General features: G+C 46.4%; 1 protein-coding gene across 6 annotated transcripts in view; it reads left to right on the forward strand.

Moving 5' to 3' along the window:
• The window catches only part of CAMK2D (calcium/calmodulin dependent protein kinase II delta), a 342,528-nt gene that overhangs the window by 132,454 nt on the left and 184,057 nt on the right, over positions 1-26,017 (forward strand). For all 6 annotated transcript variants that reach the window (XM_044301298.1, XM_044301306.1, XM_044301323.1 and 3 more), the window contains exon 4: positions 13,385-13,439. In XM_044301298.1, coding sequence (XP_044157233.1) covers positions 13,385-13,439 — 55 coding nt within the window. The remainder of the gene's footprint in view (positions 1-13,384; positions 13,440-26,017) is intronic.

Raw genomic sequence — 26,017 nt, forward strand, 5'->3', positions numbered from 1 at the left:
CACAGGAGCAGATATTTGCCCCAAAGTGAAATATCTTGTTTGAAATTCCTTACATTGAACTCTTCACCTCTACAAGTTGCACCTATGATAAGCTGCAGCAGGTTTGATGCAATAGTAATGTTATCCGAAGAAAGCAAAGTTCCTGACAGGTAGAGAACTCTAGGGTGTGTCACCTTGTACAGTACTCAGCAGTAAGTGCTAGAGCTTAACAACATATGAAAATTTTATTTATTAGCAAATTGTTTTTGCGTGTCTCACTTTGTCATCGGTACCAAACCCATTTGAGTAGAGACACGTAGTGGCTGCTGAAAACCACAGATCTGCTTTTCAGATTGATAGTTGATGGTCGTATGATTTTGACAGTTACTCACAGTTACCAAATGTGTTCATATGCATTTGCTGGTAAAACGGTGGTGGCCAATTTGAAAACCGGGCATGGAATTTTCCTACCCTAAGGCCTCTTTTTCACACGGGTGTCTCGTGTGAGGGCCGGACAAGATGCGGGTGCGTTGCGGGAAAATGCGTGATTTTTCCACGCAATTGCAAAGCTTTTTTATGCGTTTTGCACACGCATGATAAAAATCAGCATGTTTGGTACCCGAACACGGACTTAACAGAAGTTTGGGTTTGGGATCGGTGTTGTGTAGATTTTATTATTTTCCCTTAAAACATGGTTATAAGGGAAAATAATAGCATTCTTAATACAGAATGCTTAGTCAAATGTCCATTGAGGGGTTAAAAATAATAAACAAATTTAACTCACCCCATCCACTTGACTGCGTAACGGATCTCCTTTTCTTTATGTGACGTCATCAAAGGTCCTTTAGCCAGGTCCTGAAGAAAGTAGAAAGATGAGGAGATCTGCTATGCGATCAAGTGGATAGGGTGAGTTAAATTTTATTATTTTTAACCCCTCCATCACTATTTTACTAAGCATTCTGTATTAAGAATGCTATTATTTTCCCTTATAACCTTGTTATAAGGGAAAATAATTAGAGCTTGCTGCGATTTTCACGCAACGCACAAATGATGCGTGAAAATCACTGCTCATGTACACAGCCCCATTGAAGTAAATGATTCCTGGTTCAGTGCGGGTGCAATGCGTTCATCTCACGCTCAGAATTCTCGCCTGTATGAAAGGGGCCTAAGGCCTCTTTCATATGAGCGTGACAGATTGGCTCCGGATACGTTCAGGGTGCGTTCAGGGGCACTATTTTGCAAGCAAGTTCAGTCAGTTTTGTCTGCGATTACATTCAGTTCAGTTGTTGATGCAATGCATTTTTCACTGAAGCCCCATTCACTTCTATGGGGCCAGGGCTGCGTGAAAAACGCAGAATATAGAACATGCTTAGTTTTTTCACGCAACACAGAAATGATGCGTAAAAAAAACGCTCATGTACACAGACCCATTGACATGAATGGGTCAGGATTCAGTGCGGGTGCTATGCGTTCACTTCACGCATTTCACCCGCGCGGGAAAACTCGCTCGTGGGAAAGGGGCCTAAGCAGTTCCTTTTTCCTAAACAGGTCTTATAGTCATTGCCCCATAATGCTGCATTTTGAGGATATCACTGAGATGTTTGCACTTCAACTTTGTGCTGCCCTCACTGAAGGCATCATAAAGTAGTGACAGTTACACTGAATTCAACAGTGTGTAACTCATGAGATAAAAGCAAGTGGTTGCTGAGAACAGATATTATAATAGTGGCAACCCAGGCCTGGAAAAGAGTCATGGCTATTCAGTAGGGATGAGCGAACTCGAACTGTATAGTTCGGGTTCGTACCGAATTTTGGGGTGTCCGTGACACGGACCCGAACCCGGACATTTTCGTAAAAGTCCGGGTTCGGGTTCGGTGTTCGTCGCTTTCTTCGCGCTTTTGTGACGCTTTCTTGGCGCTTTTTGAAAGGCTGCAAAGCAGCCAATCAACAAGCGTCATACTACTTGCCCCAAGAGGCCATCACAGCCATGCCTACTATTGGCATGGCTGTGATTGGCCAGAGCACCATGTGACCCAGCCTCTATTTAAGCTGGAGTCACATAGCGCCGCCCGTCACTCTGCTCTGATTAGCGTAGGGAGAGGTTGCGGCTGCGACAGTAGGGCGAGATTAGGCAGATTAACTCCTCCAAAGGACTTGATTAACTGATCGATCTGCAGCTGTGGATCATTGAGCTGCTGATCCTCAATTGCTCACTGTTTTTAGGCTGCACAGACCGTTTGTCAGTCACATTTTTCTGGGGTGATCGGCGGCCATTTTGTGTCTTGTGGTGCGCCAGCACAAGCTGCGACCAAGTGCATTTAACCCTCAATGGTGTGGTTGTTTTTTGGCTAAAGCCTACATCAGGGTGAAGCTGTCACACCAAGTGCATTTAACCAGCAATAGTCTGTTCATTTTTTGGCCATATACAAAATCAGGGGCAAGCTGCGCCTGTCACCAAGTGCATTTAACCCTCAATGGTGTGGTTGTTTTTTGGCTAAAGCCTACATCAGGGTGAAGCTGTCACACCAAGTGCATTTAACCAGCAATAGTCTGTTCATTTTTTGGCCATATACTAAATCAGGGGCAAGCTGCGCCTGTCACCAAGTGCATTTAACCCTCAATGGTGTGGTTGTTTTTTGGCTAAAGCCTACATCAGGGTGAAGCTGTCACACCAAGTGCATTTAACCAGCAATAGTCTGTTTATTTTTTGGCCATATCCCAGTCTAATTCTGTCACTAAATCCATACCGGTCACCCAGCGCCTAAATACTAGGCCTCAAATTTATATCCAGCTAAATCTGTCCCTAGTGCTGTAGCTGGGCGAGTTATTTAGTGTCCGTTCAAGCACATTTCTTGTTCTGGGTTGAAATACAATTCCCAATTTAGCAATTTCATAATTTAGTGGTTTCTGCTATATCAGAGCTATTTGAAATCTATCCCTAAAAGGGTATATAATATTCAAGGTGCACATTGGGTCATTCAGAATAACTTCACACACACCCGCTACTGTGTATTTCCAAGTCTAATTCTGGCACTAAACCCATACCTGTCACCCAGCGCCTAAATACTAGGCCTCAAATTTATATCCCGCTAAATCTGTCCTTAGTGCTGTAGCTGGGCGAGTTATTTAGTGTCCGTTCAAGCACATTTCTTGTTCTGGGTTGAAATACAATTCCCAATTTAGCAATTTCATAATTTAGTGGTTTCTGCTATATCAGAGCTATTTGAAATCTATCCCTAAAAGGGTATATAATATTCAAGGTGCACATTGGGTCATTCAGAATAACTTCACACACACCCGCTACTGTGTATTTCCAAGTCTAATTCTGGCACTAAACCCATACCTGTCACCCAGCGCCTAAATACTAGGCCTCAAATTTATATCCCGCTAAATCTGTCCTTAGTGCTGTAGCTGGGCGAGTTATTTAGTGTCCGTTCAAGCACATTTCTTGTTCTGGGTTGAAATACAATTCCCAATTTAGCAATTTCATAATTTAGTGGTTTCTGCTATATCAGAGCTATTTGAAATCTATCCCTAAAAGGGTATATAATATTCAAGGTGCACATTGGGTCATTCAGAATAACTTCACACACACCCGCTACTGTGTATTTCCAAGTCTAATTCTGGCACTAAACCCATACCTGTCACCCAGCGCCTAAATACTAGGTCTCAAATTTATATCCCGCTAAATCTGTCCTTAGTGCTGTAGCTGGGCGAGTTATTTAGTGTCCGTTCAAGCACATTTCTTGTTCTGGGTTGAAATACAATTCCCAATTTAGCAATTTCATAATTTAGTGGTTTCTGCTATATCAGAGCTATTTGAAATCTATCCCTAAAAGGGTATATAATATTCAAGGTGCACATTGGGTCATTCAGAATAACTTCACACACACCCGCTACTGTGTATTTCCAAGTCTAATTCTGGCACTAAACCCATACCTGTCACCCAGCGCCTAAATACTAGGCCTCAAATTTATATCCCGCTAAATCTGTCCTTAGTGCTGTAGCTGGGCGAGTTATTTAGTGTCCGTTCAAGCACATTTCTTGTTCTGGGTTGAAATACAATTCCCAATTTAGCAATTTCATAATTTAGTGGTTTCTGCTATATCAGAGCTATTTGAAATCTATCCCTAAAAGGGTATATAATATTCAAGGTGCACATAGGGTCATTCAGAATAACTTCACACACACGCTTCTGTGCATTTCCAAGTCTAATTCTGTCACTAAATCCATACCGGTCACCCAGCGCCTAAATACTAGGCCTCAAATTTATATCCAGCTAAATCTGTCCCTAGTGCTGTAGCTGGGCGAGTTATTTAGTGTCCGTTCAAGCACATTTCTTGTTCTGGGTTGAAATACAATTCCCAATTTAGCAATTTCATAATTTAGTGGTTTCTGCTATATCAGAGCTATTTGAAATCTATCCCTAAAAGGGTATATAATATTCAAGGTGCACATAGGGTCATTCAGAATAACTTCACACACCCGCTACTGTGCATTTCCAAATCTAATTCTGTCACTAAACCCATACCTGTCACCCAGCGCCTAAATACTAGGCCTCAAATTTATATCCCGCTAAATCTCTCGTTACCGCTGTCCTGTTGTGGCTGGGAAAGTTATTTAGTGTCCGTCAAAGCACATTTTTTGTTCTGGGTTGAAATACAATTCCCAATTTAGCAATTTCATAATTTAGTCGTTTCTGCTATATCAGAGCTATTTGAAATCTATCCCTAAAAGGGTAGATCATATTGAAGGTGCACATAGGGTCATTCAGAATAACTTCACACACACGCTTCTGTGCATTTCCAAGTCTAATTCTGTCACTAAATCCATACCGGTCACCCAGCGCCTAAATACTAGGCCTCAAATTTATATCCCGCTGAATTTGAATACAATACATTGGGCCAAATAATATATTTGTTGTTGTGGTGAACCATAACAATGAGAAAAACATCTAGTAAGGGACGCGGACGTGGACATGGTCGTGGTGGTGTTAGTGGACCCTCTGGTGCTGGGAGAGGACGTGGCCGTTCTGCCACATCCACACGTCCTAGTGTACCAACTACCTCAGGTCCCAGTAGCCGCCAGAATTTACAGCGATATATGGTGGGGCCCAATGCCGTTCTAAGGATGGTAAGGCCTGAGCAGGTACAGGCATTAGTCAATTGGGTGGCCGACAGTGGATCCAGCACGTTCACATTATCTCCCACCCAGTCTTCTGCAGAAAGCGCACAGATGGCGCCTGAAAACCAACCCCATCAGTCTGTCACATCACCCCCATGCATACCAGGGAAACTGTCTCAGCCTCAAGTTATGCAGCAGTCTCTTATGCTGTTTGAAGACTCCGCTGGCAGGGTTTCCCAAGGGCATCCACCTAGCCCTTCCCCAGCGGTGAAAGACATAGAATGCACTGACGCACAACCACTTATGTTTCCTGATGATGAGGACATGGGAATACCACCTCAGCATGTCTCTGATGATGACGAAACACAGGTGCCAACTGCTGCGTCTTTCTGCAGTGTGCAGACTGAACAGGAGGTCAGGGATCAAGACTGGGTGGAAGACGATGCAGGGGACGATGAGGTCCTAGACCCCACATGGAATGAAGGTCGTGCCACTGACTTTCACAGTTCGGAGGAAGAGGCAGTGGTGAGACCGAGCCAACAGCGTAGCAAAAGAGGGAGCAGTGGGCAAAAGCAGAACACCCGCCGCCAAGAGACTCCGCCTGCTACTGACCGCCGCCATCTGGGACCGAGCACCCCAAAGGCAGCTTCAAGGAGTTCCCTGGCATGGCACTTCTTCAAACAATGTGCTGACGACAAGACCCGAGTGGTTTGCACGCTGTGCCATCAGAGCCTGAAGCGAGGCATTAACGTTCTGAACCTGAGCACAACCTGCATGACCAGGCACCTGCATGCAAAGCATGAACTGCAGTGGAGTAAACACCTTAAAACCAAGGAAGTCACTCAGGCTCCCCCTGCTACCTCTTCTGCTGCTGCCGCCTCGGCCTATTCTGCTGCTGCCGCCTCGGCCTCTTCCTCCGCCTCTGGAGGAACGTTGGCACCTGCCGCCCAGCAAACAGGGGATGTACCACCAACACCACCACCACCACCTCCGTCACCAAGCGTCTCAACCATGTCACACGCCAGCGTTCAGCTCTCCATCTCACAAACATTTGATAGAAAGCGTAAATTCCCACCTAGCCACCCTCGATCCCTGGCCCTGAATGCCAGCATTTCTAAACTACTGGCCTATGAAATGCTGTCATTTAGGCTGGTGGACACAGACAGCTTCAAACAGCTCATGTCGCTTGCTGTCCCACAGTATGTTGTTCCCAGCCGGCACTACTTCTCCAAGAGAGCCGTGCCTTCCCTGCACAACCAAGTATCCGATAAAATCAAGTGTGCACTGCGCAACGCCATCTGTGGCAAGGTCCACCTAACCACAGATACGTGGACCAGTAAGCACGGCCAGGGACGCTATATCTCCCTAACTGCACACTGGGTAAATGTAGTGGCAGCTGGGCCCCAGGCGGAGAGCTGTTTGGCGCACGTCCTTCCGCCGCCAAGGATCGCAGGGCAACATTCTTTGCCTCCTGTTGCCACCTCCTCCTTCTCGGCTTCCTCCTCCTCTTCTTCCACCTGCTCATCCAGTCAGCCACACACCTTCACCACCAACTTCAGCACAGCCCGGGGTAAACGTCAGCAGGCCATTCTGAAACTCATATGTTTGGGGGACAGGCCCCACACCGCACAGGAGTTGTGGCGGGGTATAGAACAACAGACCGACGAGTGGTTGCTGCCGGTGAGCCTCAAGCCCGGCCTGGTGGTGTGTGATAATGGGCGAAATCTCGTTGCAGCTCTGGGACTAGCCAATTTGACGCACATCCCTTGCTTGGCGCATGTGCTGAATTTGGTGGTGCAGAAGTTCATTCACAACTACCCCGACATGTCAGAGCTGCTGCATAAAGTGCGGGCCGTCTGTTCGCGCTTCCGGCGTTCACATCCTGCTGCTGCTCGCCTGTCTGCGCTACAGCGTAACTTCGGCCTTCCCGCTCACCGCCTCATATGCGACGTGCCCACCAGGTGGAACTCCACCTTGCACATGCTGGACAGACTGTGCGAGCAGCAGCAGGCCATAGTGGAGTTTCAGCTGCAGCACGCACGGGTCAGTCGCACTACAGAACAGCACCACTTCACCACCAATGACTGGGCCTCCATGCGAGACCTGTGTGCCCTGTTGCGCTGTTTCGAGTACTCCACCAACATGGCCAGTGGCGATGACACCGTTATCAGCGTTACAATACCACTTCTATGTCTCCTTGAGAAAACACTTAGGGCGATGATGGAAGAGGAGGTGGCCCAGGAGGAGGAGGAGGAAGAGGGGTCATTTTTAGCACTTTCAGGCCAGTCTCTTCGAAGTGACTCAGAGGGAGGTTTTTGGCAACAGCAGAGGCCAGGTACAAATGTGGCCAGCCAGGGCCCACTACTGGAGGACGAGGAGGACGAGGATGAGGAGGAGGTGGAGGAGGATGAGGATGAAGCATGGTCACAGCGGGGTGGCACCCAACGCAGCTCGGGTCCATCACTGGTGCGTGGCTGGGGGGAAAGGCAGGACGATGACGATACGCCTCCCACAGAGGACAGCTTGTCCTTATCCCTGGGCAGCCTGGCACACATGAGCGACTACATGCTGCAGTGCCTGCGCAACGACAGCAGAGTTGCCCACATTTTAACCTGTGCGGACTACTGGGTTGCCACCCTGCTGGATCCACGCTACAAAGACAATGTGCCCACCTTACTTCCTGCACTGGAGCGTGATAGGAAGATGCGCGAGTACAAGCGCACGTTGGTAGACGCGCTACTGAGAGCATTCCCAAATGTCACAGGGGAACAAGTGGAAGCCCAAGGCCAAGGCAGAGGAGGAGCAAGAGGTCGCCAAGGCAGCTGTGTCACGGCCAGCTCCTCTGAGGGCAGGGTTAGCATGGCAGAGATGTGGAAAAGTTTTGTCAACACGCCACAGCTAACTGCACCACCACCTGATACGCAACGTGTTAGCAGGAGGCAACATTTCACTAACATGGTGGAACAGTACGTGTGCACACCCCTCCACGTACTGACTGATGGTTCGGCCCCATTCAACTTCTGGGTCTCTAAATTGTCCACGTGGCCAGAGCTAGCCTTTTATGCCTTGGAGGTGCTGGCCTGCCCGGCAGCCAGCGTTTTGTCTGAACGTGTATTCAGCACGGCAGGGGGCGTCATTACAGACAAACGCAGCCGCCTGTCTACAGCCAATGTGGACAAGCTGACGTTCATAAAAATGAACCAGGCATGGATCCCACAGGACCTGTCCGTCCCTTGTCCAGATTAGACATTAACTACCTCCCCATAACCATATATTATTGGACTCCAGGGTACTTCCTCATTCAATCCTATTTTTATTTTCATTTTACCATTATATTGCGATGCTACCCAAAGTTGAATGAACCTCTCCTCTGCCTGTGTGCTAGGCCTAAATATATGCCAATGGACTGTTGCAGTGGTGGCTGACATGAAGCCTGATTCTCTGCTATGACATGCAGACTAATTCTCTGCTGACATGAAGCCAGATTGTCTGTTACGGGACCTCTCTCCTCTGCCTGGGTGCTGGGCCTAAATTTATGACAATGGACTGTTGCAGTGGTGGCTGACGTGAAGCCTCATTCTCTGCTATGACATGCAGACTGATTCTCTGCTGACATGAAGCCAGATTGTCTGTTACGGGACCTCTCTCCTCTGCCTGTGTGCTAGGCCTAAATATATGCCAATGGACTGTTGCAGTGGTGGCTGACGTGAAGCCTGATTCTCTGCTATGACATGCAGACTGATTCTCTGCTGACATGAAGCCAGATCCTCTGTTACGGGACCTCTCTCCTCTGCCTGTGTGTGTGCTGGGCCTAAATATATGCCAATGGACTGTTGCAGTGGTGGCTGACGTGAAGCCTCATTCTCTGCTATGACATGCAGACTAATTCTCTGCTGACATGAAGACAGATTCTCTGTTACGGGACCTCCCTCCTCTGCCTGGGTGCTGGGCCTAAATATATGCCAATGGACTGTTGCAGTGGTGGGTGACGTGAAGCCTCATTCTCTGCTATGACATGCAGACTAATTCTCTGCTGACATGAAGCCAGATTGTCTGTTACGGGACCTCTCTCCTCTGCCTGTGTGTGTGCTGGGCCTAAATATATGCCAATGGACTGTTGCAGTGGTGGCTGACGTGAAGCCTCATTCTCTGCTATGACATGCAGACTAATTCTCTGCTGACATGAAGACAGATTCTCTGTTACGGGACCTCTCTCCTCTGCCTGTGTGTGTGCTGGGCCTAAATATATGCCAATGGACTGTTGCAGTGGTGGCTGACGTGAAGCCTCATTCTCTGCTATGACATGCAGACTAATTCTCTGCTGACATGAAGACAGATTCTCTGTTACGGGACCTCCCTCCTCTGCCTGGGTGCTGGGCCTAAATATATGCCAATGGACTGTTGCAGTGGTGGGTGACGTGAAGCCTGATTCTCTGCTATGACATGCAGACTAATTCTCTGCTGACATGAAGACAGATTCTCTGTTACGGGACCTCTCTCCTCTGCCTGTGTGTGTGCTGGGCCTAAATATATGCCAGTGGACTGTTGCAGTGGTGGCTGACGTGAAGCCTCATTCTCTGCTATGACATGCAGACTAATTCTCTGCTGACATGAAGACAGATTCTCTGTTACGGGACCTCCCTCCTCTGCCTGGGTGCTGGGCCTAAATATATGCCAATGGACTGTTGCAGTGGTGGCTGACGTGAAGCCTCATTCTCTGCTATGACATGCAGACTGATTCTCTGCTGACATGAAGCCAGATCGTCTGTTACGGGACCTCTCTGCTCTGCCTGTGTGCTAGGCCTAAATATATGCCAATGGACTGTTGCAGTGGTGGGTGACGTGAAGCCTCATTCTCTGCTATGACATGCAGACTGATTCTCTGCTGTCATGAAGCCAGATTATCTGTTACGGGACCTCTCTGCTCTGCCTGTGTGCTAGGCCTAAATATATGCCAATGGACTGTTGCAGTGGTGGGTGACGTGAAGCCTCATTCTCTGCTATGACATGCAGACTGATTCTCTGCTGACATGAAGCCAGATTGTCTGTTACGGGACCTCTCTCCTCTGCCTGGGTGCTAGGCCTAAATATATGCCAATGGACTGTTGCAGTGGTGGCTGACGTGAAGCCTCATTCTCTGCTATGACATGCAGACTAATTCTCTGCTGACATGAAGCCAGATTGTCTGTTACGGGACCTCTCTCCTCTGCCTGGGTGCTGGGCCTAAATTTATGACAATGGACTGTTGCAGTGGTGGCTGACGTGAAGCCTGATTCTCTGCTATGACATGCAGACTGATTCTCTGCTGACATGAAGCCAGATCCTCTGTTACGGGACCTCTCTCCTCTGCCTGTGTGTGTGCTGGGCCTAAATATATGCCAATGGACTGTTGCAGTGGTGGCTGACGTGAAGCCTCATTCTCTGCTATGACATGCAGACTAATTCTCTGCTGACATGAAGACAGATTCTCTGTTACGGGACCTCTCTCCTCTGCCTGTGTGTGTGCTGGGCCTAAATATATGCCAATGGACTGTTGCAGTGGTGGCTGACGTGAAGCCTCATTCTCTGCTATGACATGCAGACTAATTCTCTGCTGACATGAAGACAGATTCTCTGTTACGGGACCTCTCTCCTCTGCCTGGGTGCCGGGGCCTAAATATCTGAGAATGGACTGTTCCAGTGGTGGGTGACGGGAAGCCAGATTCTCTGCTATGGAACCTCTCTCCAATTGATTTTGGTTAATTTTTATTTATTTAATTTTTAATTTAATTCATTTCCCTATCCACATTTGTTTGCAGGGGATTTACCTACATGTTGCTGCCTTTTGCAGCCCTCTAGCTCTTTCCTGGGCTGTTTTACAGCCTTTTTAGTGCCGAAAAGTTCGGGTCCCCATTGACTTCAATGGGGTTCGGGTTCGGGACGAAGTTCGGATCGGGTTCGGATCCCGAACCCGAACATTTCCGGGATGTTCGGCCGAACTTCTCGAACCCGAACATCCAGGTGTTCGCTCAACTCTACTATTCAGCAGCATCAGCTTTTCCCACCCGCTTGCTATTGATTAGCAGTTTTCTTCCTAGAAGAGAACCAACCGTTATCAACAGGTTAGTGGGGAGAGCAGGAAATCGTGAAGGACAATGACTCTTGTAGGCCTGGTGTCATGGACTTACCGAGACATACGAATGTCCCCGAGACAGAGTGAGTGGCAGGAGATCTTTGAGACTGGCAACAAGTAGTTTGATCTGATATGTTTACCTTGTGGATCAATAGGCGTCTGTGTTGTTTCTGGTACTGGCCACACCCTTAACCTCCAGGTGTTGCTGTTGTGGTCATTTAACTTTCCCTATTTATAGTTTTCTCCCACAATTCTGTGCGTGTTATAGCTTCAGTTGGACCTGTGGATAGCTGGTGTTTGGATCTCGGCTGAGGTGCTGGTGCTGTCATAGTTTCTTGGAAGTTAAGTGTTACCTTTCCCTTTGTATTTTGGCTTTTTTGTGTGTTGCATTTCTTTGTTGTTTTGTATTAGGCCTTAGGGAGACTCCCGTTCATCCTTCCTTTTGGAGGAACAGGGTGTTTCTTTCCTGTCATTAGTATCAGGGTCCTTTAGGGTTAGATAGGACTTTAGGTATTCCTGTGTAGGAACTCGCCTACTTCTGGGGTGCATCAGGCTTTTTATAATGTTATAGATGTTGTTTACATTATGTGGTTTTAGAAGGCGAATCTTTCACTTCAAAACATGTTCTTTATGATTTCTGATTTAGTTTTTTTTTTTTTGTTTTGTTTTTTGTTTGCTTTTTTTTATGGCAATTGAAAATGGTTCAATAAAAATGCTTGCAAGTAAAAGAAATAAAAAATGTAAAACTATGAAAGTTGCAGGTTACCAGTTGTGGGACTCTAAGTATACTGTACCACACTTTATTGAGAATTCAGTATCTTAGTGGGTAGAGGAGTTGTATTACCGCTGATGTTGATAATGTTATTTAAATGGAAAAAGAAGTTCCTAACAATTACTTGTACAGTAGATCCAAGAGGAATCGTACATCGGAAGGGGCTGTATACTGTAACCCTAGCCTTCCATATTACGTCTGTTTACCTCTGCTTTACTACTGTGATCTCTCAGTGAACTTACATTGGCATGAACTCTGTTTGCATCACATCTAAGCTATCAGTCAGACATTTGTCTCCTGTATAAGGAGTATTCGCTGATGTATACCGCTAACCCAAGGCTCTTACTTAGGCCTTTGTAAATACGAGTGGAATAAGTCTTCCATCGCCTCTAACGTTAAATATATATTGTGGGAGTCTGCAGCATAGAAAAGTATAGTCTGCGGGAAAAAGAAGATAACTTTCTGTACCATCCTGACAGAGGTCCTGTGTGTTCACCAATTCACTGTAGGCTTCAGGTGCTTTCTTGGTGCATATGCTAAATGTAACAAAAGATTGCTATGTGAACGTTGTCTGGGGTTGTCTGGTTTCATGATGTTGTGGACCTGTCCTCGGCCCAACACAATTTTGATCAAGAATTTTATTGAATTTCATTTTCATATAAGTATAGCAGTAATACAGTTTACAATTCTTCATGTTTCCAGCTTTTGCATATGTCTTTGCGCAAGGCAGTGTGCTGCTACTTGTAGTACTTGTTTGCTTTTGTGTGTGTGCATCAGAACTCCTTTTTTCAAATTTTTTGGAGGTGCTGGTCCAACTTTGTTTTTTGCACTATCCTCAGGTTAGGTCATTATTACCAGATTGGTGGAGGTCCAGCTGCAACCCCCCCCCCCCCCCCCCCCCAAATAACTGTTTGAAGGGGCACAAATGCTAGTGCTACAATTACAGGGACGGATCCAGCGGACTTAATAAAAACATCGGCTTTATTCCAGAATTCACATTAAAAAAATAACGCACGACATTGGAGCAGTCGAGTGCTGCATCCTCTTCAGTGTTTACCTGCATCCGGTCTACATTGTATCAGTGGTGTAGGGTAATTTCCAGCTACCACAGGTACAATCTAGATGTAGTGAAGGTAAGCATTGAAGAGGATGTAGCACTTACAAGGGTGCCACATCCGCCTTCAAACAGCGCATCACATGGGGTGTCGGGAGTCGGACCCCACTGATATTGATGACCTATCCTGAGGAAAAGTAATCTATAACATAAAAACGGACTCGTAACCTAACTCAAAACTGCCTTCCCAGCTTATGGTCACCAGTGGCGTACAATCAAGAATAATAAAGTACCGTATAGTTATTATACTGTGCTCATCTACGTTTTTTTTTTTCTCTTACAGTTCGACTTCATGACAGCATATCAGAAGAAGGGTACCATTACTTAGTCTTTGACTTGTAAGTAATTGTTTTATATTTATGTATTATCTCAGAACAATAGAACCTTTGTATTGTAATAAGTTCAAATACGGCAAAAATGTCTGCAAAACAGGCTGGATCGGGTGAAAAACACCATTGTTAATTTTTAGCAGTACCAGCAATGCTTACATTTCTACAAATGATTTCCCCAAGGTCTCCAGCGAGTCCACACATAGGCACTTTGGTCTACCATTTGTGTATGGAATGTTCTAGTTTGGATGGTTAGAAGAAAACATAGTCTATCTTACATGCCTTAACCCCTTAAGGACACAGCCTTTTTACACCTTAGGACCAGGCCATTTTTTGCAAATCTGACCAGTGTCACTTTAAGTGCTGATAACTTTAAAACGCTTTGACTTATCCAGGCCGTTCTGACATTGTTTTTTCGTCACATATTGTACTTCATGACACTAGTAAAATTAAGTCAAAAAAATATTTTTTTTTGCACCAAAAAATACCAAATTTATCAAAAATTTTGAAAAATTAGCAAATTTCAAAGTTTGTTTCTCTACTTCTGTAATACATAGTAATACCCCCAAAAATTGTGATGACTTTACATTCCCCATATGTCTACTTCATGTGTGAATTATTTTGGGAATGATATTTTATTTTTTGGGGATGTTATAAGGCTTAGAAGTTTAGGAGCAAATCTTGAAATTTTTCTGAAATTTACAAAAACTAAATTTTTAGGGACCATTTCAGGTCTGAAGTCGCTTTGCGAGGCTTACATAATAGAAACCACCCAAAAATGACCCCATCTAAGAAACTACACCCCTCAAGGTATTCAAAAGTGATTTTATATATGTTGTTAACCCTTTAGGTGTTGCACAAGAGTTATTGGCAAATGGGGATGAAATTTGAGAATTTCATTTTTCTGTCTAATATTTCATTTTTACCCATTTTTTCCACTAACAAAGCAAGGGTTAACAGCCAAACAAGACTGTATCTTTATTGCCCTGACTCTGCCGTTTACAGAAACACCCAATATGTGGCCGCAAACTACTGTACGGCCACACAGCGGGGCGTAGAGTGAAAGGTGCGCCGTGTGGTTTTTGGAGGGCTGATTTTTATGGACTGGTTTATTTACACCATGTCCCATTTGAAGCCCCCTGATGCACCCCTGGAGTAGAAACTCCCTAAAAGTGACCCCATCTAAGAAACTACACCCCTCAAGGTATTCAAAACTGGTTTTACATACGTCGTTAACCCTTTAGATGTTGCACAAGAGTTATTGGCAAATGGGGATGAAATTTGAAAATTCAATTTTTTTGCCTTATTTTCCATTTTAACCCATGTTTTCCACTAACAAAGCAAGGGTTAACAGCCAAACAAGACTGTATCTTTATTACCCTGACTCTGCCGTTTACAGAAACACCCAATATGTGGCCGTACACTACTGTACGGCCACACAGCGGGGCGTAGAGTGAAAGGTGCGCCGTTTGGTTTTTGGAGGGCTGATTTTTATGGACCGGTTTATTTACACCGTGTCCTGTTTCAACCCCCCTGATGCACCCCTGGAGTCGAAACTCCCTAAAAGTGACCCCATTTTGGAAACTACGGGATAAGGTGGCATTTTTTATCCGATGTCAGTGCTAAATTGGGATATAAATTTAGTACTCCATGGAAGTGTGATACTCCCTGAAGCAACCGTCAATGCAGAGGCCCGGATGATCGGGGCAAGTGTCGCACTGAGTAGTCGTGTCCTTCCGTATCCCCCTCCTGCGACACACTCTGCACTTTTTTTGGGTTCGTCCCTTCTTTCCAGTATGGGGGACCACACCTGGAAAGTGTTGGCCAGGGACGATCCGGGCACCTACAGTTCCCGAGGTACTCCGGCCTGCTCTTTCCCGGTCCGAAAAGATCAGGGCCTTGAGGACTGCCTCATAGAACTGGAGGAATGTCCCTGTGCTGCCAGCGCTTCGGGATAGTACAAAAGAGTTGTACATGGCAACCTGCACCAAGTAGACCGCAACTTTTTTGTACCATGCCCGGGTTTTGCGCATGGCGTTATATGGCTTGAGGACTTGATCAGAGAGATCAACTCCTCCCATATACCGATTGTAAGCGACGATACAATCGGGCTTGAGGACCGTTGCCGCGGTACCTCGCACAGGGACAGGGGTGATGCCGTTACCATGAATTGTGGACAGCATAAGGACATCCCTCTTGTCCTTATACCTGACCAGCAACAGGTTTCCAGTGGTAAGGGCACGGGTCTCACCCCTGGGGATAGGTACCTGGAGGGGGTGGGCAGGGAGGCCGCGTTGATTTTTCCGCACGGTCCCACAAGCGGACGTGGATCTGGCGGCAAGGGACTGGAACAAGGGGATACTGGTATAAAAGTTATCCACGTAAAGGTGGTAACCCTTATCCAGCAGTGGGTACATAAGGTCCCACACAAGTTTCCCGGTAACACCCAGAGTGGGGGGACATTCTGGGGGTTGAATCCGGGAATCTCGCCCCTCGTATACACGAAATTTGTAAGTGTACCCTGAGGTACTCTCACAAATTTTGTATAGCTTCACGCCATACCTCGCCCGCTTGGAGGGCACATACTGGCGGAAAATGAGTCTCCCCTTGAACGCAATGAGAGACTCATCAACCGCGACCTCTCTTCCAGGTACATAGGCCTCCATGAATTTGGCCCCAAAGTGATCGATGACCGGCCGTATCTTGTACAGACGGTCATGGGCAGGATCACCTCGGGGGGGACATGCTGCATTATCGGAATAATGCAGACATTTCCGGATGGCCTCAAACCGGGAGCGTGTCATGGCTGTACTGTAAAGTGGGGCCTGGTATAGGACGTCCCCACTCCAGTACAGCCTGACACTGGGTTTTTTGACCAGGCCCATATGCAGCACGAGGCCCCAAAATGTCCTCATTTCGGCTGCACTGACCGGCGTCCAGCCACCGGGCCTGGCCAAAAAGGAGCCCGGGTGTTGAGCGACGAACTGTTGGGCGTACAGATTCGTCTGCTCCACCATCAGATTTACCAGTGGGTCACTGAAAAAATGACAAAAAAAGTCATATTCAGTGTAGCCCACTGTGGAAATCTGGATTCCTGATTGGCCTACAAAATCAGGAATCACAGGCTCGTATCGCTCTGGGCTACACCAGACAAGTTCACCGGCAGGGGGCTCCGGTGGATTTAACTGGTGGGCCGGGAAACCAGTACGAGCCCCAGAGCTGCTCGTACTAGTGTGGGCCACAGGGTCCCTAACATGGCGGTCCCCTTGCTCCGCCTGGCGGCGTCTCCGCCGCCTTGGGGGCTCATCATCATCGCTAGATGATGAGGAGGATGCGGATGACAACAGGAATGTGGGGTCATCCTCATCCTCACTGGGACTCTCGGAGTCAGAGGCAATCTGGGCGTATGCCTCCTCGGCCGAGAACGTCCGGCGGGCCATAGGGGAGTGTGTGTCTGCGTGTATATGTGCGTGTGTGTAACTCTTTATTTTGTGTGCGTGTGTGTGGGGGCACGGGTGTTCACGAACTCACCCTAAAACTAACAGAAAAAAAATAAAATAAACTAACTAAAAAAAGGGCAAAAAATGTGGGGAAAAAAATTCAAAACCGCTGATCAACCGTCCGAAGTTGATCAGCGGTGGGGTGTGCGATGCGCTAACAGTGGCCGGACACTAAGTGCCGGCCACAGTCAGCGTACACGAAAAAAAAAAAAAATGCACCCCAAAAAAGGTGGGGGGGGGGGCAGGGGGTGGGGGGGCAAGTGGCAGCACCCCTGGGGGGTCTAGGGTCACACAGCTGTGCTGTGGACCCCAGACACCCTAACTAGGGTGATGCAATCAAAGTTCAAAAACTAACTTTCCCTTTTTTTTTCCCTGCCTAAACCAAACTTTCCCTAGCTGTCCCTATGTACCTGATGGGGTCCTGGGGGGCACAGATCGGGTCCTGGGGGGCACAGATCGGGTCCTGGGGGGCACAGATCGGGTCCTGGGGGGCACAGATCGGGTGCAGCAGACACGTGCAGGCAGCTCCTCTCTCCTCCGGCTCCGGAACACAAAAGGAGGAGGAGAGGAGCGCCTGCCTCTTTTGAATCTGCCGCCGGACCGCCCACAGACCAATCAGAAAGCGATCCTGAGTGGTGATGTCACCATCACCACTCAGGATCGCTGGATGGTGATTGGTGGAGTGAAATCACACCACCATCACCATCCTGTTCCGGGTTATCGGGACTTCAGAGACCCGAATAACCCGGAAACGCAGAAAACCGCAGGTCTGAATTGACCTGCGGTTTTCTGCGATCGCATACATGGGGGGGTCACCGGACCCCCCGGCGCATTTGCTCCAAGTGCCTGCTCAATGATTTGAGCAGGCACGGTGTTCCGATCACCGCCCGCCGTGCGGCGGTGATCGAAAATGCACAGGGCGTACATGTACGCCCTGTGTCCTTAAGTACCAGGGCACAAGGGCGTACCTGTACGCCCTATGTCCTTAAGAGGTTAAAGGGGGTTGTCCCATGAAAAACATCTACATTTTAAACCAGCACCTGGATCTGAATACTTTTGTAATTGCATGTAATTAAACATTTTGGATAGCCACTGAGTTATTAGTCAAATATATCTGTATAGCGCCACCTGCTGTTTGTTCTTTTTCTTATTTCAAGGTGGACACATGCTCGGTTCCATCTTTGAACTCCCAGCAGCCATATCTTCTGTTAGAAGCACTAACAGTTACAGAGAGAGATGCTACAGAAAGGTCACACACCCTGAGAAAAAACATGTCGCTCCTCTCTGTTAATTACCTGTACTGATGTGCTAAGCAGGCTATTAGCAGAGTGGCATAGGGCAGGCACTCACATAAGACATTGCTCCTCTGTATCTGCCGGCTGGGCTAAAGCCTGACATAGTCCTTCTATTAGTAGAGCAGCACTGGTACAGGCAGGAACAGCGATGCTGTGTCCTGTACAGTGCTCAGTGCGGCCACTGGGGAGTCCATGCTCCCATACACGGCGTTGTATGGGAGTACAGATTGTAAAACGTAGTAGACATCTGCATTGGGGGCTGGGAAATGGTTATATTACGTATATTAGAAAATATACGGCATTTACAATAAGTTTTTATAAAGTATATGAAAAGGTTTAGACCTTCAATTTACACCACCTTTTAGTTGGCTTACTCAAAGGGTTTTCTGGGACTTTTTAACTGATGACATATCCTCCTGACACTTGGGGTCCCCCCGATCAGCTGTTTGAGAAGGCGCCGGCACTCACAGTAGCGCTACAGCCTTCTCTCACTCGGCTCACCAAGCATAGCGCTGTCCGTTTGGTATCGCAGCTCGGCCCCATTCACTGCAGTTGGGTTGGGCTTCACCTAAGCCACGGGAATGATGAACGTGATGTCACATAGCCTGTGCAAAGCTACAAGAAGGCCACGGTGCGACAACTGATCGGCGGAGCTCTCGGGTGTCATATCCCCATCGTTCAGATACTAATGGCCTATCCTACTAATGGCATATTCTTGGTGCACACTATTGCATCTTAAAAAGGTAGTCCTATCTTGCCCTTACTAAGGCGAGATGGGAACAAGCACGACCACCAAGCGTCTGGGAAACAGGGTAGCGAGCCGCGAGTAGCTCCTATTGCAGTGCATGGGAGCTGCAGAAAACAGTGTAGCTCAGAAAACTGTTTCCCTGATTTAAAAACTCATGACAGCTTTCTGTGCTACGCTGTTTCTACAGCTCTCATGGACTGCAATGGGAGCTACTCGCCGGCCCACTCCCCTGTCTCCAGGCCACCCGGTGGTTGGCACTTAGTCCCATCTCACCTTAGCAATGGCTAGATGGGACATCCCCTATGAGCCCCATATGTTTTGCTAAGCCAACTAACAGATTATGGGCAACTAAAGGTAATCTTTCAATCAGGTACAGTGTCCGACCCATGAAAAACAAACTATTCACCGCTCGTCTTTTGATTACATGCATCCATTTATTACATTCAGCAATGATGTCTCAAATTTGACAAATTATACGATAATTCAAACGATAATTGCTGCCTCTAATAGACTCTGACTGTGCATGTTGTGAAGTCATATTCTGTGCTTAAAGGGGGTTGTTCAGGATTATAAAAACATGGCTGCACCACACATGTTCACAGGTACAGTAGTGTAGGGTTGTTGCAACTCTGCTTTATTGAAGTGAATGTGCCCCTACACACTAGGGTTGTCACGATGCCAAAATTTTTATTCAATTTCGATCCCATAAAAAAGTATTGCAATACTTGATACCATTCGATACCACGCAAAAAAATAAAACGCAAAAAAAGCCACATGCATTCCACATTTTATGGAACGTCCGGCCCATAAAAGAACAGTCCGATCCTATTTTTTGGCGGGACAAGGTGACTAAAAATGGCGAATCGCACGTTTTTTATTTTTACGGCTTTCACCACATAGGAGATTTTTTAAATATTTTAATAGTTTGGACTTTTTTGGGCGTGGCGATATGTAATATGTTTATTTATTGTTTACATATTTTATATGTAAAATTGGGAAAGGGGGTGATTTAAACTTAATATTTTGGTGTTTTTGTTTTTTACTTTTTATTTAATAACTATTTCCCCCCTTAGGGGCTACAACCTGGGATATTTTAATCCCTTGTCCTATTCACCCTAAATAGGACTTTGCACTCTCCCTGCTGCCCTGTGCCTAGTACACACAGCAGCAGGGAGCTTACCATGGCAGCACAGGGCTTCAGCAGCATCCTGGCTGCCATGATAACCCATCAGGATTACACTGCTGGGGCTCCGATCAGAAGCTGCCACTGCACTACCAATGAAGAGGGGTGGAGGGGACCCTGTGGCCACTGCCACCAATGACTTTAATACTGGGGGGGTTGGGGGGGCACACTGCTCCACCATTGACTTTAATACTGGGGTTAAGGAGGGGGGGGGAGCGCACTGCGCCACCAATGAAGATGACTAACGTTTTACAAATACAGGCGGTGGGTGCCGGCGGCAGAATCGCATAGCCTGCACCCGACCTCTATCACAGGGATGCGATCTGCGGCAATGAAACCCCTCAGGTGCCGCACCTGAGGGGTTAACTGCAGCGGATTGTAGCGCCTTTTCATAGAGTCTGAGTGTCGGCTATGTAATTCTGTCGCCGGCACCCGCAGCCTGTATTTGTATTAATGGGTTAGTTATCATCATTGGTGGAGCAGTGGCCACAGCCCTTCCCCCTCCTCCTCCCGTCTCTTATTGGCAGCAGCAGCGGCACAGTGGGGAGGGAGAGTCTGCTTCCTGTGCAGTAGCGCAGTCTAGTATCGGTAAAAGGCAAATCCCGGTATCTAATCGATACCGAAACAAACGTCACGATTGGCTATTGATAATTCAGTACCCGGTGCAACCCTACTACACAGTGAGTACGGTGTGAAACAAAGTTGAACATTTTGGCGCAAGCCTTATTTATTCAAAAATGTGTACGCTTTGGCTGTTTTCCACCGCTCACAACATTGGAAAAATGGTCACTAAGTGGAAGCGGGCATGTCCTCTAATTGACTGACAAGTTTACTATAATTTACATTATAAACTGGAGTAAATTATAGTGCAAATCTAGACCAGGTTGCAGCTGGCGTAGAACTGAATGTCTGCCGCACGGACGGGCAAAAGTTTCTAAAAATAAACTTGTCACAGTTTACTTCAGCATAGTTTGGACTAAGGCTACTTTCACACTCGTGTTTAAGGCGAATCCTTCATGGATCTGCAAAAACTGATCCGTTACAATAATACAACCGCATGCATCCGTCATGAACGGATCAGTTTGTATTATCTGTAACATAGCCAAGATGGATCCGTCATGAACTCCATTGAAAGTCAATGGGGGACGGATCAGTTTTCTATTGTGCCAGATTGTTTGGCTCAGTTTCGTCAAGCGGACAGAAAAACGCTGCAAGCAGGGTTTCGGTGTCCGCCTCCAGAGTGGAATGGTGACTGAACGGAGGCAAACTGATGCATTCTGAGCGGATCCTTATCCATTCAGAATGCATTAGGGCAAAACTGATCCGTTTTGGACCGCCTGTGAGAGCCCTGAACGGATCTCGCAAACGGAAAGCCAAAATGCGAGTGTGAAAGTAGCCCAAGACTGGCACTTGAAACGCAGCTTTGAGTTAATTCCAGTCTGATTATTTTCCTAAAGGATGCAGTAAGAGGAATTGACCTTTTAGAGAGAACATACCGTGTAGTAAACGTATAGTGAGAAATGATGGCCAGTACCTCAGTAACTTAATTTTTACTCCTCTAAGACTACTTTCACAGTAGCGTTCAAATTTTCTGGTATTGAGTTCTGTCATAGGGTCTAAATACCGGGAAAAACGCTTCCGTTTTGTCCCCATTCATTGTCAATTGGAACAAAACGTAAGTGAACAGAACAGTGCTCCAAAATGCATTCCGTTCCGTTCTCATACCGGAGCAAACCGCAGCATTCTGTCCTGGGATGTGTGGAGCAAGACGGATCCGTCATGACACACAATGCAAGTCATTGGAGATGGATCCGTTTTCCCTGACACAATAGAAAACGGATCCGTCCCTCATTGACTTTCAATGGCGTTCATGACTGATCCGTCTTGGCTATGCTACAGATAATACAACCGGATCCGTTCATAACGGATGCAGACGGTTGTATTATCAGTAACGGAAGCGTTTTTGCTGAACCCTGCCGGATCCAGTAAAAACGCTAGCGTGAAAGTAGCCTTGTATGCATTTTTTTATTTTTTATTTTGTTTTTCTTCCAACTTTTTTCAGCAATCCTGTTATGGATTCAGAGGAGCCTATAAGCAAACCTTGCATTCCTATAGCCTGGAACAGGAGGTGACAGACTGCACGCTGAAGCGGTAGACTGTGATTTCTTCTTGTAGGGCTGTGGGTGCAGCATCACCGTCTTGGCATGAAACGGAGGTTACATGATGTGTTTGCCGATCTTCAGCTACCACTGCACTTGATGAAGACTACTGAAGCCTCTGGCTCATGAAATCCTGTCATACTTTAAGTATTGTTCATCTCATTAATTCATTGCTTATGAACAAGCCGCCTGCAGTGCTTATTTTCATGACAATACTTGACAGTGGCATATTGCTGCCATTCCACCCCCACACAACTGTTCCTGGCTTAATGGTTACTTTTAGTAGCTGTGGGAATTAACCATGTCATAGTGAGGTATCGTCGTATCGCATTCTACACTGAGATAAGGGGACCTTTAATTATGAATAAATAAGCTCTACCAGTAGCCACTGACTGCTATGGAATTAGTGTCAGTGGTAATTGCTTTGTTTCAGATGAAGACACTTGCCTCTTTGTGCACTACCCAACTGCTCCTGCTTCCCATGCATTTGTACAGTACTACCCCATTAATATTTAGCAGTTAACTATTTATGTGAATGCTGTGCGACTAGTAGTCTTGCATGATCACTTTGTGGTTTACTTGGGCTAATATAGTAACCGTACAGTATATAAATGAAAAAATTGGATCGCAGTAGGGAGCCTATACAGAAAGGCTGTTAATACATATTAGATTAAAGGGACTACATTCCCTTTTGTGGCTACTACCTCAGGGGTATGTTCTGCACAGGCACTGAGGCTACAGCCCAAAAAAAGGAATGTAGCTAACGGGTGCAAGAAGTGCAGCAGAAGGCGCCTGAGCAAGATATGGAGCTTTGGAAGCCTTAGGACAGTGATGGCTAACCTTGGCACTCCAGCTGTGGTAGGACTACAACTCCCAAGATGCCCCCCTTGCCTGGCTGCTCTCAGAACTCTATAGAAATAAATGGAGCATGCTGGGAGTCGTAGTTTCACCACAGCTGGAGTGCCAAGGTTAGCCATCACTGCCTTAGGAGGTTAGGGTAGGAGCAGATATCGGAGAAAGTGGGCAGGCTTGGGCACTTTGAAAAGAAAAGCCAGCCCAACTGGGCACTTGGTAGCCGATTTGTGTAGGAATTATTTCCTGGACATTCAATGACCCCCAGATTTGTTTAGAATTTTTTTCCCATGTACCTACTATTACTGCTAGTTTAATGACAGATTGTCTTTTAATATCAGACAAACCCCTTGATTTTGGCCAGACCAGTCAACCAGCTGATGTATATGGGGCCTCTCAACTCTTCCCCGACGGCAAATGCCTGGCAGAAGCCAGGTTGAGCATGTTGGATTTCACCATGCCTGGTTTAGAGGAGTCTGGCCGCGGCTTACTCCCATCTCCCCATGAAAATGCATGTACCATCACCAGAGAGGAACATGTATGTGTATGGGGGAGGGCAGGGGGCATAGCGCTCGGATGAAAGAGCATTAGGATGGCATCTGTTGTAAGTTAATGCCTAGCTTTATGCTGGTTTCATACAGTGTTTTTTGCAGTTTTTTTTTTCTCTAGCTTTTTTACAGTTTTTTATTTTATGGGAAAACATGCCACCTCCAGATGTTAGTAGTCAGTATATGGGAATTCATAAATGCAGTATAAACAGGCCACATTACATTTATATATATTCCTTCTTGGTATATTTTGTTTGCATTAGCTTTGATTTGTTGTGGGGGGGGGGGGGGGGTTGTCTCATACTATCAAAGCGCAGTGTTCGTAGAATCGGAGAAACTGGTGGCCATTTTTTAGAAATAAGGAGGGGACAGTCAGAGGAACTGCACCAGAAAGATTAAAGGCCGACTCCAAATGCTTTAACTGTGCTTTCTGCACTTATTGTGAACCAGAAGGGTGCTTTGCAGTGTATTATGTAGTGTATTTTTTTAAATACCTTATCAGAGGTATAGCTCTAGAGTAGGGTTTCTCCACTTCGGTCCTCGGGACCCACCTGCCAGTCAGGATTTGAGAATATCCCACAGAATGAATACCTGTGGTAAGTCCTGATGCATGGACACTAATTATATCACCTGCTTCTGAAAACCTGACTGGTAGGTGGGTCCCAAGGACCGGAGTTGAGAAACCCTGCTCTAGAGGGTGCAGGGATTACAGTTGCACCTGGAGACTGTGAGGCCAAAGGCCGACTAAATAGATATTTCACAAACTTTCCTTGGCCCCATGGCTCTTGTCACTGCTCATACACTATACAAGCTGCCTGGAGAGGCATTTAGGAATTTGTATCCCAAGGCCTCAACATGGATTATTCAGTACACCCTTACAAGTCAGCAGCACAGTCTACTGAGCTTCAAGGGAGCACAAGGTAGTGACGGACGCTGATACCAGCGCCTCGTCTCTCATGTGTACTTATAGCTGTTTTTAAGAGATACACCTTTTAAGAGCTTTGGTGATGGAATCGCTGAGGATAGGTCATCAGTATTAAAATCTCGGAAAACCCTTTTAAGTTATTTGGGATGTTTGCATTCTTTTCGTATTCCATGTAATTTTCTGATATTTCGTTTGAAAGATTGTCCTTTCTCCGAAAATAGAACAGCTTGAAAGCACATTAAATATTTTTACAATTGTTCTATGAAATTCCTACACATCTATATATCTAATCATTGTACACCATGTTGCTCTCAATGGAAAATGTAATCTGGCAGAAGCAGGTTGGCTCCATTGTCTGACAGCACTTACAGCACTAATATGGCATTCTTTTGAAGCAAGCTGGCACAGTATCCTTGAGGCTTAGGAACTCAATTATAAACAGACACACTTACTTCATTGGTTGTAATAATTAGTAAAAAGATTTTATGACTTCCTGGAGTCTAATCCAACTGGACAAATATGAGTTGATTAAAAAAATAAAGAAATTGCCAAGAACAACGCTTTATAATGACACATTGTATTTATTTCAGTCCAGGGACATAGCTAAAGGCTCATGGGCCTTGGTGCAAAGGTTCAGCTTGGGCCACCCTTTCCTCAGTGCCTTGTAGCAAGGGGCAGGGGTGCACCTCGCCTTTATGCTGCCTGAGGCAAAAATTGCACCCCCCCCCCCCCCCATGCCAAATTCTAAAGCCCTACTGTTAGAGATATTAGGAAAACATTAACATACAGTGCTACAGAACATACAGGGTAATACAGCACTACATACCTCTTACATCCTGACGTCTCCTCTGATGTAGATGTTCCCTTTACTCATCTTCTCCTTTCAGACCAGACCTCCATGATGATAGCTTTCAGCCATCTCTCGTCTCGTCTCTGCAGAGTTTGACATCATCCTCCCACCTTCTCAATACTGTGGCCACTATACCCCCCCCCCCCCCCCCCCCCCCCCCGAAAATACTAGTATCACGCACAAAGTGTCCTCTTCAAAAATTATTGTCCCACAGTGCCCCAAAAAATAATTGTGCCCAGCAAATAGTGTCCCTGACACTAATAGTATAAACACAATGTCCCCCAAAAATGTGTGCTAAGCTGATGCTGTGCCAGGGTGCCCCCCACAGTATTGGTGCTCCTCAAAGTCCCACCAATAGAAATAATTATATATATTTATCTGCCATAGTGCATAGTGTTAACAGTGCCCCCAATAGTAATAGTCCCCCAGTAGTAATAATTCTCTCTCTAATGTGTGCCACTAGAAAAATACGCCCTTATAATGTGCACCATTACAAAAATACCCTCTAAGGTTCCATTCACACCATT

Source organism: Bufo gargarizans, chromosome 1 (genome assembly GCF_014858855.1).
Source record: "Bufo gargarizans isolate SCDJY-AF-19 chromosome 1, ASM1485885v1, whole genome shotgun sequence".
In the NCBI taxonomy this organism is placed as follows: Eukaryota; Metazoa; Chordata; class Amphibia; order Anura; family Bufonidae; genus Bufo; species Bufo gargarizans.